The following is a 14869-nucleotide window of genomic DNA, read 5'->3' on the forward strand; positions in this document are numbered from 1 at the left end:
AGTCCAGAGTGGCCTTCTCTTGATGAATCTGCCCACTCTCAGGCAATGGGTCCTTTGTGGGGTTCATCCCACCCCAGTGCTAGGGGTTCAGCAGTGATTTAATCAGACACCAATCAGCGCATAGGGTTCGGTTGGAGGGGTAGCACTGTTTCCTTTTCCTGTTTACTCAGTGATTTTCTATGTAGTTCCAGGGTTGGAGCAGAGGTGAAAGTTTGGTCATCTCAACGAAAGTGTCATGCCTTTGGAGTTGGCAGCAGCTAATGTCTCCCTATTCATGCCTAAACATCTGCATGTTCTATCATTTTTTTTTTTCTGAAAACTTAATCTAGGTCCTATTTGTCAAGCTGATGCAATGATTCCATGAGCTATAAAATATCTTCCTAACAAATCTCTTTGTGTTTAAACAGACAGACCCTGATACATAAAAATCTCTTCCTCTATTATACAATTATTTTCCTCTTACTTTCCATACTTTTCTGTTGTTATAGTTTTTAATACACATCCCCTCCTTTTCTCTCCTATAGTTAGCTTTTTGATGCCCACTGACTTTTTGATGCCTACAGCTATCATTATCTTTTCTTTCCTTTCTGCTAACTCTAGCCTTTAAAAAGTAGATAGAGCACTTGATTGTTGGATGCCTTATCCTCTTTCTTGAATTGCTGTAAAATGATTTCTTCTTCTGAGAAATTAAACACAATGAAGCTCATAAAAATGACAGTTGTAATTTTACTTGGATATAATAAATGACCATTTATGTGTGTGTACTAGCTATTTCTATATATGGAAGAGTTTTGTTAGAAATAGGGTTAGGGATTTGTGGTGCCGGGGAGAAAAACGGCCGCAAAAATAGTGCTAAAGATTACTATTCTCAACATCCTGAACAATTGTTTTCTGAGTATCTAATGCTTTCATGTGGGTCTCTATGCTATGACTCCAGACTGAAGACAAGACTGGAAGAAAGAGGGTCATGGAAATGCTATGAGAGTCAAGTGGAGACTTGAAAATTCTCAAATGTCAAGAAACCTATATTTAGTCAAGGACACTAGCACAATCTACCTTCTTCTATGTCTATTTTAATGTAAGTTGTTTCTCATTTTTCTTAAGTGTATAAAAAGGGTAAAACTGTTTTAATATATATATACACACACATATATAAAACATGATTAAAAGGATTGCATGATTAATCAAGGAAATTTGGAAAACACGGCAAAAAACAAAAGGTAAATTTTACTGGGATCATATTCCTCAGGACTAACAGATTTTACTGTTTCAGTACATTTTGTGTGTGTGTGTGTGTGTGTATGTGTGTGTTTTGCACAAATCTCATATAATTATAAACATCTACATGAAAATTGTATAAAATTTCTACGTATAATTTTATTGGCTCATTTAATGTTTTACCCTGAGTATTTTCCATTTTCAACAGCATTTCCTTTACTACCCATTTTATAAGTCTCTAAAATATTCCTTCTTGGGAGATATGTTATAGTTTAATTATGTAATGAATTCAACACTGTTGGACACTTATTTACCACTATCTCTATTAAAAGCAACACTGCAATGAGCATTTTTGTTCCATTATTTCTATGTATATCCCTGATTTTATTTGAAACAAATTCTTAGAAGTTGAATTTCTGAATCAAAGCTATACATGATTTGAAATCCATCTGAAAAATAATGTCAAATTTCTTGCCAGAATAGTATATTCATTGACCTCTATCCTGCTTAAATCACTAAAAATAGTGATTTTCAATTTTGTTTCTACATTTACACATGGAAATACACTCATATATGCAGGATTTGATTAATTTACAGTGTATACCTCTACCCCACTACTTATCTCCCTCTTAAAAAAAAAACACTCGAATTAAAGTGAGATTGATTAACTACAAGAGAATCTTGAATGTACTGTAAAGAGATAATACTTGCAAGCTGCAGTGAAGTACACTTTCTGTAATTGGTCATAAATTATTGGCAGCATACCGGTTTCCATACTTCAGATGAGAACACACCCATTACTTTAGAGAGAGCTTCCCGTCAGTTGTTTCTCAAAAAGAGCTTTATGAATAAGGATTATGGCTATATATCATCATGTCAACCTGAGAATGTTATCATGAACATTTCACCACAAGCCTTAATTTTTTTTTAATAAAGTGTTGGGTAAGCCAAGGTACTGAGACTTATTCCAAAAAAACGAAGTAAATGTTTTTTAATCTGGTATCAGGAAGACATGACACCAGAAAATATTTTAGGAGAGATATCTATATATCTGCATCTATTTTTACCTCTATATATTTTAGTGAATTCCACCAATTATTATGCAGTAATGCAATGGCCGCATAAGTACTCCTTATATGTTATCAGAAAGACCATTTTTTAATTTGTTATTTTGAATTATAATAGATGTACTCAATTCCTAGTAGAATATTTTCAGCAGGCATTTAACAAAATGATGGTTGTTGGGTTATTTCATTTTATAACACCACACTAGCATTAACTTTCCATTTACCAGGGCAGCCAAAGTACGCATATTATATGAACCTAGATTGCTCTTCTTGAGACAGAATGAGTTGAAGGCGCCTATGCAGAGCCATTAAGAGATCACAGTTGGTCCCTCTTGAGGAAATAGAAGTACAATATACCACTTATCTGGTGGGAGTTCATTCTCTATCTGATAAAATTACATTGAAAGCTACACCCAATATATAACAGCTAAAACATTTAAATGCAAGATTAAATGCAAAAAATAAACACTTTACATTGATATCAGTGCCGTAGAAATGGGTATTACAGGCATCCAATACAGAGAAAATGAAATGCTTTATATAACACATGAGAAGAGGGTTTTTTTTTTTCAGAAGGGTATGAATCTGAATTTATCTGAGGGTGATATGTAGATGTAAGAAAAATAGGAAGACACTAACAAGTATACATGAGGGTGAGTCAAAAATTATCCACACTCTGGCTGTAGAATTTATTTTAACTAACTTTTAGAAAAGACAAATACATCATTTTTTGACATAATCTCCTTGCTTTTCAATACACTTTGTCCATCTGTCAGCAGCTTTCGTATTCTCTCATTAAAAAATGTTTTAGGCTGAGCTGCGAGCCACAAATGCATCGCTGTCTTCACTTCTTCATCAGAAGTGAATCTTCATCCTCGTAGGGCTGCTTTCAGGGGACCAAACAGGTGAAAGTCCAATGGAGCAAGTTCTCTATCCATTCATACACACTTCTTGACAAAACACCTTCTCCATACTGCGCACAAAGTCTTCGATAAATAATGGCACCAGGTACACCCACAGACCACAAAAAACGAATCACTGCACGCTGTTCTTCTTTTGTGCAAATCACAAGTGGGGCATCCATTTTTGCTTGCACTGCAGTTACAAATGAACTGATGTAATACGTTCACAGCTGCACAGCAGTGACTGGGGAGAGAGCAGCCTTGAACAGAAAGTGCTGATAAGACAGTGTGGCCAACAGATGTTTTAATATAACCAGAGTGCGGATAATTTTTGGCTCACCCTTGTAAATGGATCAACAGCCATTAAACAGAAGTTGCTGACCAAAGAGTTATAGTTGATTGCAAATTGCTATGATCAGAAATTATCTGGAAAAAATGCCATAACATAGTGATCACTGTAAGGAACTCCTGCCAATAAACCTATCACGACCATTGACAAAAACATCAGTTCTCAACTTTTGGTGTATATAGTCATAAAATGAGAAATTTCTAAAATCCTAATTTCTGGATTATATCCACAGAGTTTACATGTAAAGGTCTGGGCTGGGATCCTAGAATCTTTATGTATCCCAAGTATTCTGGTGATTCTTAATGCAAGTGCTCTGTGGGCTACACTGTCTTTAAGAACTACCTCTCTAAAACACTACCCTCCCAGTTGATATGTTCCTGCCCTGAATGACACTTGCAGGATGAGACAGACAGATGATACAGTCACCTATTTCAATTACATATATAGATTTTTTTCATAACTAGATTTAGAGAGTACAATTTAGAGCAGGCACTGGACCTTCTAAATACTTTACATTTCTAACTGAGACTGGCAGAAAGTTGGGCACAGAGTAGACATCTAATAAATACAAACAGTTGATGATGGTAGCATCATAACTATAACTAGTCATGTGGCAACTGGTCATAATTCTAAGCATCTAAGAAGTTAGGATCTGTAACTTCTAACTGAACAAAAGTATTTTTACATAGTATTGTCTTCTACTTTTTGATCAGAGATAGTCTTCTGGGCTACAATTAGTTGCATGCCCATACGCTACCCCATGGTCAGAGAACACAGAGCCTATTCTTTGGATTTCCTTCCATATCCTTAGTGGTCATGCTCTTCATTTTTTTGAGACAAAGAAATAATAATTGCAGAGTCCACCTCACAAACCCCAAACCACCTGTGAACAATGAAGAGATTGTTTTTATGCTGACCTTAGCACAACTAGAATTTCAGCAGTGGTCAGTCACTTCTGGGTTCCAGAACATATCTGGAAAGATAACAGTAGTCAAATTCTCTAAAAAGTGCAGTGAATGAATGTGTGTGTGTGCGCGCGCGCGTGTGTGTGTGTGCTTGTATATGTGTGTGTGTGTATGTGTGTGTATGATCACGTGCTTTGATGGGGATATTATGTAATATTTATAATGGGTTTACGTTTACTTCTCTGACTAGTACTGAATGGTGTAATGGTTTTTTGAAAATACAGCATTTGTTTTGGATCGTTTGAGACCTTAAAATCTATTATTCTAAGGAAAGCACAATAATTAATTGTCTTATAACTCAGTTATACTTCAGTGGAGTAGATTTATTTTCATCAGGTATCAGGGGGACATGATACTAAGAAATATTTGAGGAAAGATATTTACGTTAGTGTGAAATGCAATAGACAAGGAATCATGAGAACCAGCTTCTCATCTTCATTTTTGGTAATAAGTAGCTGTATGACTCTGAATAAATCATTTTGAGTTAATTTTTAGCTATAAACAAAAGAAAATAGAAAAGATGTTTTCTGTTTATTTGCCTCAAAATGTTATTATAAATCCACAAGACACCAGCACCTTGCTAAGATGTTTGGTTTTTTAAAAATAAGAATTTAGAGAAGGAAGGAAGTCTCTTATGGAAATAACTCAAAGGCAATTTTTAAAAATATAGGAATCACGTCAACTTCTAGTTGGTCAAAAGTTAGGATTAGTTTCCCAGAAATCATTTGAATTGAATAGCTTCCTAATTTGGATAGGAAAAACAATGATTAATACTATTAAAAGATTCTGTAAGTGCCTCACCAAATATATACAACGCATTTAAAATAGTCATTATTTAAAATCGGCTTATTGGGGGGCCTGTCTAGGAGGTAGATGTGTGAGCGTGCCAGGGTGGCTCTGTAGCGTGGACGGCCAGAGTGTGATGTCCCCAGCCTCGGTGTTACCCCCCTCCCCCCACCGCTAATATGTGTTGTCAAAGGTCCTTTCTTGGGAGAAGGACTTGAGTGAGATGCATGGGGAGATTTCCCCCACCTGGGGACGAGGGAAATGGGCGCCTGAATTTGTATCTCTATTCTTGGGACCCGCTCTGGGGATGCCTGGGTAATTCAGAGGTCCCAACTATGCCAAACCTGTCACTGCCTTCGAGCATACTTAGACGTTCTCTCCCCAGCAAATGATAGAGCTCACCATTCTGGCTTTCCACATCACAGAGTTTCCGCTGGTTGGCCCTGCAGTCACCTCAATTTACAAGTGAGACTGAGCTCTAGAAAGGGGAAAGGTCTTCCTAATACCATACTGCTGGTGAATTGGGCCACCCTAGAACCCAGGCATCCGGATTCAGAAGGAAGTTCTCCTTCCATCATTTCACATTTCGCATTATCTGAGAGGTTACTCTGATGTCTTTCAAGCCCTACGGAGATGGGTCTTATCGGTTCCCGAGTCTGTGGACTCCGTTATCAGGATCACTCTCTTCCCCAGGGTACACTACAAACCTCCAGATGGTGGTCTATGGGATTCAGCAGAGGATGAGTCGTCCATCCTCCTCTCGTTGGTAAGCTGCTTTCCCCAACGGTTCTCCCACCATCCATTGTCATGTCTACCTTACTCCTCAATCTGGATTTTGGCAAACCTCCCCCAAAAAAGTCATTCAAGGGGAATGCCAAGCACCAAAAATTTGTCAAGAAGCGGTGGCTCTTGGAACGGAAAGGCTTTCTGAATAAGAAGAAGCAGCCCCCTAGCAAGGTGTCTAAGTTGCACTCAGAACCTTCAAAGAGAGGGGAAACTCCCAAGGTGGATGGCACTTGGAAGGCCCCTCCCCTTCCCCAAAAGATAAAGACTGCTGCTTCCAGCAGTGGGTCAGAGCAGTCCCTGGACAAGAAAGCTGCAGTGCCTTGGCTGACCCCTGCTCCTTCCCAGAAAGCTGGTTCTGTTGTGGCTAAAGTAGATTTGCTGGGGGAATTCCAGAGTGCCCTACCAAAGATTCAGAGCCACCCAACTCGCCCCCAGAAGAAGGGCTCCCAGAAGAACCCTCCTCAGAAGAATGTCCCACAGAACTCCACCCAAGCTCATTCAGAGAATAAATACTCTGCAGCATCCCAGAATATACCGATGAAGATGGTGGCAATTGACTGTGAGATGGTGGGCACAGGACCCAAGGGGCATGTCAGTTCCTTGGCTCGATGCAGCACTGTCAGCTACAACGGAGATGTGCTTTATGATGAGTACATCCTTCCCCCCTGCCACATCGTGGGCTACCGGACCAGATGGCGTGGTATCCGGAAGCAGCACATGGTGAATGCTACACCCTTCAAGATTGCTCAGAGCCAGATCTTGAAGATTCTCACAGGGAAGATAGTGGTGGGGCATGCCATCCACAACGACTTCAAAGCCCTTCAGTACTTTCACCCCAAGTCCCTCACATGAGATACCTCCCATATCCCCCTCCTCAACCGGAAGGCTGACTGCCCAGAGAACGCCACCATGTCTCTGAAGAGTCTCACCAAGAAGCTGCTGAGCCGGGACATCCAGGTTGGGAAAAGCGGACATTCCTCTGTGGAAGATGCGCAGGCCACCATGGAGCTGTACAAGTTGGTAGAAGCACCTGGCCCAGAATCCCCCAAAAGACTAGCGCCAGTGGGGACACTGGTGATGTGGGGAAGCAGAGGCAGCACCACACCGAGGAGAAGAGGGCAGTGGACCAAAGGACAGCTCTACCAGCTCCACACCTTTGGAAGCTAGAGCTGTTGGGGAGGGTGAGGCTCCCCCCCAGACTTAACATTCATTGAAATTTCATCTCAGGTGTTGTGTCCTGTGTCTGGTTAAGTGTTGTATGGAAGGAAGAAGCCTCCATGTCAGAACCCAGCCCTGTAGGCTGTTTACCTCTCAAATGGTGCTAACATGGGTCCCAGGGTGCTGTGCTCCTGGGAGAGCCTTTTGACTTTCAAGGGGCAGGGCATACTGGGAAATGTAGTTCCCCAAACTGCCTTATCACTGGGGTGGCCATATGTCTCATTTTATGCCTTTCGTTCTCAAGTAATCAGCCTCTTTCACTCTCGGAAGTATGCTGTTGGATGATAACTTGTATGATCACAGTACAGCTCTCAGACTCTGCTTTTGGCTCAGAGCCTACATCTAGTCTGTGTAGCGATATCACCTGTTCTTTCCACCTTGACTTCCAGAGGAGCCATCCCTGGTGAGATGTAGTTCTCCTTAGGGTTACAAGGCAGTAGAGGTAAGAGAGTGTGACTTGGAAGTCAATTTTTCTGATTTAGGAAAGCAGTCTCTTTCCTAAAGGGGTAGAGAATTTATGTAATGTAGATCCCACTTGGCAAGTTAAAGAAGAATTTAAAGTGTTTTAATGGTTTTTAGTCTTTTACTTTGCTAAACCAAGCCTCTAAAAACTCAAATTATTCCCTTGATAAATTTTTATAAAGGAAAAAAAAAATCGGCTTATTAACAGTTACTTTTCTACAGACCAAGTAGTCTTTCCCTAGATTATCAAGTTACTTGTAAATGTTTTTCTCTTTCTACAGAGATATCAGCTCAACCATTTTGAACTGAAAACAGCAAACTAGTCTTTAAGTCAGTGATCTATAAACCTATATTTGAAATATGATAGGTGATTATAATACTATTTAATTTCTCCATGCTTCAAAACAGTATTGGGAGAGTAAAATAAGAAATGTTTGGTATGCAATTAACACAGTAAATATTGTTTTTGTTATTTTTCATTATAATCATAGCAGCAATAGTGGTATTCATGGGCTTCTGGTGGTGCAGTTGCTAAGAATCCACCTGCTAATGCAGGGGACACAGGTTCGATCCCTGGGCCAGGAAGATCCCACATGCCGCGGAGCAACTAAGCCTGTGCGCCACAACTACTGAGCCTGTGCTCTAGAGCCCATGAGACACGACTATTGAGCCCATGTGCCACAACTACTGAAGCCCACGCACCTAGAGCTGCTGCTCTGCAGCAAGAGAAGCCACCACAATGAGAAGCCTGCACACAGCAATGAAGAGTAGGCCCCACTCTCTGCAACTAGAGAAAGCCCTTGCACAGCAATGAAGACCCAACACAGCTGATTAACTAATTAATTAATTAATTTTAAAAAAGTGTCCTAGGGTTTAATAAACATGTGAAATTCTAGATTAAATAAAAGTAACAAACTTCTTTAAAGTTGAATCACACATTCTTGAATATGTTAGACTGTATTGTCTGCAACTCTAGAAAAAAGTTATATTATCTTTTATGGCCAAATGCTTTCAAAACACTGAAAAAATTTTTTAAAGATTATGCTATTGGCTAAATGAATTATGGATCACATTGATTGAAATGTTACTTTATCACACTGTAAGTTATATGACTATATATGTTTTGGAAAGAATAATAGATGAAGTATCAAATGCTCTTGAATTCTTTGAAATTAGCATTGTATATTACTGCCACTGTGAAGTATAATATTTATACAAGTACTTATGTGAATTATATCTATATTGTTTCAATATGCAGCCCATTGGTCCAACTGGATGTTTACTGGTACTGGCTTGTTTTCATATAATTGGGATAACTGACACACCTTTTTTTTTTAAATAATATAAGATTTTATGTTAAGAGGTTATCATCTAATTGTACCAAGGTACTTAAATTCTAAAGGAACGTCATGTCCATTGCCGACTATGGAACATATTTCTTTTTAGACAGACCTGCTCAGCTTTCTGTGGACTAATATTCATCTCTTTTACTTTATTTTCCCATGCTGGGAGTATGTGAGTAGGTGTGTTAAAAACATACAGCCACACCATTGAGATTAAAAGGACATAGCTCTTTCCCTACTTCTACTATCACCTTATTTTCATTTTCATATGACCTCCAAGCACTAACTAAATCATGAATATTCAATTAATATATTTTAAATGAAAGGATACAACTTGACTCCATTAGAAATAGGGCAAAAAGATCTAGCATACAAAACAGATTCTAGAATGTTCAATGCTCCATATAAGTTTCAAATGAAAAACAAATTCAGGGTATCTGTTATTATCAGGTAATAAATTGTGCAATAATTTCCACAGACTATTTTGGCTGCTAAAATACATGTATAATTTGATTTAAGTAAATACTACCTATGACAGAGAATTCATTAAAAGATAAACTATACTGTACTCATTGGTAATTCTCTGAATCATATTTATTGTATGTATCATGTCCGCATCATGTAGCAACAGGTTAATTTGGAACTAGAAAAACAATTCATGAAAAATAGAAACAGGTAAGGGTCCCTGAGGAGCTGGCAAAAAAAGCACGTGTATCATCTGCAGACACAAACAACCGTGAAATGGCAATTACCCTTAAAAAACATAATCTAATAGAAGAGGAGCCATGAGCATATGTATTCACAAAAAAACATTTGAATGTGAGCATTTTAACATATAGCACACATATTTTGTAGAAGTTCAGCAAAATAAAAAACATTCCTTTTTACAGAAAGTTAACCATAGGTATTTGGGAATAAAACAGTATTTTATCTCAGTGAGATCCTAATAAAGGCAAGGGGGAAAGAATTATTGGTGATTATTTTGAAAGAATAATATGCACACTGATTGAAAGTAGGTTATGTGTAGGTTATATGAGGCTGGAAAAGTTTTGGAAAAAAACAAATTTAGGTCCTGGAGTACCAGGTTTATAACCTAGGTCACAAAGAATTGTAGAAACTGTAAGCAAAGGTGGAAATAGGTCAGACTTGTACTTACGAAGGACTATGTGGCTGTCAGTGGGCAAGAAGTTTGTCCTGGAGAACCTGGTGGTGAGATCAGAAGTCCACACAGGTGCATGCACTAGGGGGAATGGAGAGGGCCAATCTTTCAGTCCCTTAGGCAGGCAGTCAGAAAGTGGAAACATAAAGAATCCTTTATTGCCAGGTACCCTATCGAGTATTGGGGCTACAGTGGCAGTCAAAGAGGTAGAGAAGACAAATATTAAACTAATAGCCATACAAATAAACACAAACTTTATACTGCAATATATGTTAAGGAGTTACTGACAAAAAAAAAAAAGATGTAAGAAGGAGGTGTTTTTAGGAAGTTTTGCTTCGTGGTGTTGAATTTGAGGCACCGCCAGGGTATCAATGAGGAAGTGTCTTCCAGGCTCTGTGTTTACACCTAAGCTATAGATGTGCAGTTCACCTGCATAAAGACAACAGTTCAATCTATTGGAATATATGTGCTGTGGCAGAGATGACTAGAAGATAAAATATGTTGCAAAGAACATTACTGAACTGGCAAATACTTTATTTTTTTATTTTCCTGTCCAAGTTTCCTGCATAAAGCTATGTTTATTTGCATACAGAACTGATTTTTCCACTTTATGAAACTGCAGGTTCAATACCCAGGAAGATTCTCAATCTAAGAAAAAAATAAAACAATTTCATGGAGATCTCTTTTCTTACAGTTGGAAGAAAAGTTACAAAAGATTGTTATATCTCCTGATTGTAGAACTGCCTATACTATAAAACAAGTCATACAAGACAAAAGAATCTATGAACAACAACAACAAAAAAAAACCAGCAGTTGGTTAGGAATCACATAAAACTTCCTTTTAAACCTCTCAAAATAAATGTGCCAAATTCTCTCGGAATGATCCTCTGGTTGCAAAATGGAATTTATTATTTCCACAAATATTTTTCATTGGACAAAGATTAATGTCCAGTAACATCTAGATCTACAAAAGCTTTGCTTACATTTTACATTCACATTACACTGCCCTTTTAATGAGTAAAGATGAACAACTAAATCATAATGGAATTTTCCTTTAGAATAACATTTACGTATTATTTATTATACAAAATTTTTCTACAAAGCACAATTTATTATTGACATCTCATAGATGTTCATTAAAAACCAAACCCTCAGAAATTTTTGATGAATGCAAACTATTAGTATATATCATTATTTCCTCAAAATTGCAGATCAAGAAGGAAAACTGAGATTCTGGAAAAATAAAACCCAAAGGTATCAAAAATGAAATTCTTCATATTGAATTCTATCAATACTGTCAGCTCACACAGAATCCAAGTCATAAAATAACATAACCAAAAGCAATATTACCTTGCTCTTAATGAGAAGGTAAAGTACATATTATCCTCTATACAATTATGTGGAAGGAAACAGAAATAAAAGAGAGGAATGAAAGATGAAAGGTCTTTCTCCCTCTCTCTCTTTTTTTTTTTTTGCAATTTATGGATAAAATCCCTGATTTCATCAGTCATCCCAAACAAAACTAAGCCTTGATAGTCTTGAGTGTTCAGACAAATAAAATCTACTTCACTATTAATATTTTTTTTAGTTCACTGAATTTGTTTTCTGACATTTTACTCTATTGGCAAAGCCTCTGTAATTTATTTATATATTTCAGGAAAAAATAACTCAAGAAACTAAAATTGGCATCAGCTATACCACTGCAAAGTAAATGACATCAAGATTTATTTTTTACATATCTGACATTAAAAAGTGCACATGTAAGTTAAGATACTCAAAAATATCAATCTAAAGTTTAGCTTACCAACAGGGACAGAATTCGAGTGCTGAAGTTCCAACTGACTGGAATCATCAGAAAGTTCAGTCAAGCAGGTTAGAGTAAAATCAGGGCTGGAAACATGCTCATGTCTGAAGCCTTCAGGAGAAAGATAATCCAGTTCAAACTTCACAGCTGACATTGTAAAATTCTTAAAGAGCTATATAATCAAAGTTTAAACTTTGATTCAAATAGTTCAAACTATAGAAGTTTTAAAAATCACAGGAGGGGGAAAATTACTGTTTTATAATCGGTAACAATCCTAGGCTTTCCAGTAATTATTTTCATTTGGAAATCTAAGAGAGAAAACATGCAGCGCTGACTCTCTAAGTTTTCTGTATTCACTCATTTCCTAAGCAATTGACGTCAATAGGATGGATGGATTTTAGAGCTGTTTTTCTTGAAGATAGCTTGCTGCCTTTAAATGATAGCAGTGCTAACCCCATCTCAGAGAGGCTGTAACAGAAAGTAAAATGAGCTAAGTGAAGACCTAGGCTAGGCTGCAGAGAGATGCTTTTAGTAACTTTGTATCAGAAGGTCTCCTTCACATGTCTGTATACAAAAGATCAGCTGGGTGGGGCTAAGGACTGTCAGAGAATGCAACTTTATTCCACTGGGCAGCTAATCAGAGGAATATCTTAATTTGGAAGGAAGTGAATTCTGAATTATATTTCCTGGGTCAGGATTGTGAGACTGTAGTCCTGATATTTACTGAAATATGCCTGTGATTGTGGAGATTAAAAGGTGAGTTAAACTAAAAAGCTCTGCACAACAAAAGAAACAACAAAATGAAAAAGGCAACCTATGGAATGGGAGAAAATATTTGTAAACCATGTAACTGAAAGTGTTTAAATCCAATATATACAAAGAATTCATACAATTTGATAGCAAAAGAATCCAATTAAAGAACGGGCAAACAAGCTGTATGTCTTCTCAAGAAGACAACAAATGGCCACTAATCATCAGGGAGATACAAATAAAAACCTACAATGAGATATTACTTCACATGCATTCGAATGGCTATTAGCAAACAAACAGAAACAAGAAATAATAGATGCTGGCAAGGATATGCAAAAAAAGGAACAATGTGCAATGTTGGGGGAATGTAAGTTAGTACACTGTTGGGCAAATGTAAATTAGTATAGCCACTATAGGAAATATTATGGAGGTTCCTCAAAAAAATTTAAAAAAAATAGAACTACCATATGATTCAGTAATTCCACTTCTGGTGTATACCCAAATGAAATGAAATCACTGTCTTGAAGAGATATCTGCACCTTCATGTTCACTGCATCATTTTTCACAATAGAAAGCTGCATGAAAGCTACATAAGTGTCCATTAATGGATAAATGGATAAAAGCAATGTGGTATATGTACGATGGACTAGTATTTAACCATTTATTTCTTCATTCAAGTGAGTATTTATTGACCCAGTATTAGGTATTAACTTAGATACAAAAATCTCAAGGCAGTCTCACTGGTAAGGATGTGGGCTGGATCTGGTCTCAGTGGGAAAGAGAGGTGTGATGACTAGAGATTTTAATTATGACCATGGTATTAGGTGTGGTGATAGATGTGTTACACATGAGTAACGGCAATTTTACTTCCTGTGTTCAGCACTCTTTGAGAAAGTAAAATATATATAACAGGTTTGGAAATCCATTGCTATTACAATATTAAAAGGATTCTGGACAAAAAGGGACATGTCCTACTCATCATTAGTTATTTTAACTGAACAAAAAAGTAAAGAAAACTGGCTCTTTGCTTCACATGCTTTTATAAATTATTTCTCATAACCAGGGAATGATCATTATCCCAACAGCATGTACATGAAACAAAATATGCTATGCAAACCTAGGCTACCACAGTGCTGGAACAGGCATAACAAATCTTTGACTGAAATGGCTAACATGGCCAAGCTTCACTGGTAATTATATGACACTTTGCTTGGATGAGATGGTAAAAGCATAATCAAAATTACAAATTAAAAAACTGAAAACACGGACTTCTTTGGTGGCACAGTGGTTAAGAATCCACCTGACAATGCAGGGCAAACCCTGTTCAAACCTTGAGTCAGGAAGATCCCACATGCCGTGAAGCAACTAAGCCCATGTGCCACAACTACTGAGCCTATGTGCTACAACTACTGAAGCCCACGCACCTAGAACCCGTGCTTTGCAGCAAGGGAAGCCACCACAGTGAGAAGGCCGCACACTGCAACTAAAAGTAGTCCCCACTCGCCACAACAAGAGAAAGCCCACACACAGCAACGAAGATCCAATACACCCAAAAATAAAATAAATAAATAAATTAAAAAAAAAAAACAAAACTAAAAACACAGTTACCATATGATCCCACTCCTGGGCATATATCTGGAGAAAACTATAATTCAAAAAGATATATGCATCCCAATGTTCACTGTAGCACTATTTACAATGGTGAAGACATGCAAACAACCTAAATATCCATTGACAGATAAATGGATAAAAAAGATGTGAGATATATATATTATATATGCAATGGAATATTATTCAACCATAAAAAAAGAATAAATTAATGCCATTTGCAGCAACATGGCTGGACCTAGAGATTATCATACTAAGTGAAGTAAGTCAAACACAGACAAATGTCATATCATATTGCATATATGTGAAATCTACAAAGATACAAATGAAGTTATTTGTAAAACAGAAGGTGACTCACAGACATAGAAAATAAACTTAAGGTTATCAAAGTGGAAAGTGGGGGAGGGATAAATTAAGAGGTGGGAATTAACGTATATACACTACTATATATA

At 37.3% G+C, this 14869-nt stretch overlaps 1 protein-coding gene and 1 pseudogene across 1 annotated transcript in view; one reads left to right on the forward strand and one right to left on the reverse strand.

The window, feature by feature from the left end:
- The window catches only part of ANO3 (anoctamin 3), a 451354-nt gene extending 439141 nt beyond the window's left edge, over nt 1–12213 (reverse strand). The window contains exon 1 of the mRNA XM_057749054.1: nt 12064–12213. Within this exon, the coding sequence (XP_057605037.1) occupies nt 12064–12213 (150 nt within the window). The remainder of the gene's footprint in view (nt 1–12063) is intronic.
- On the forward strand, nt 6095–7130 carry LOC130860611 (interferon-stimulated 20 kDa exonuclease-like 2; annotated as a pseudogene).
- Nucleotides 12214–14869: the final 2656 nt, after the last annotated feature.

The sequence above is a fragment of the Hippopotamus amphibius genome, chromosome 9 (assembly GCF_030028045.1).
Source record: "Hippopotamus amphibius kiboko isolate mHipAmp2 chromosome 9, mHipAmp2.hap2, whole genome shotgun sequence".
NCBI classification, from domain to species: Eukaryota; Metazoa; Chordata; class Mammalia; order Artiodactyla; family Hippopotamidae; genus Hippopotamus; species Hippopotamus amphibius.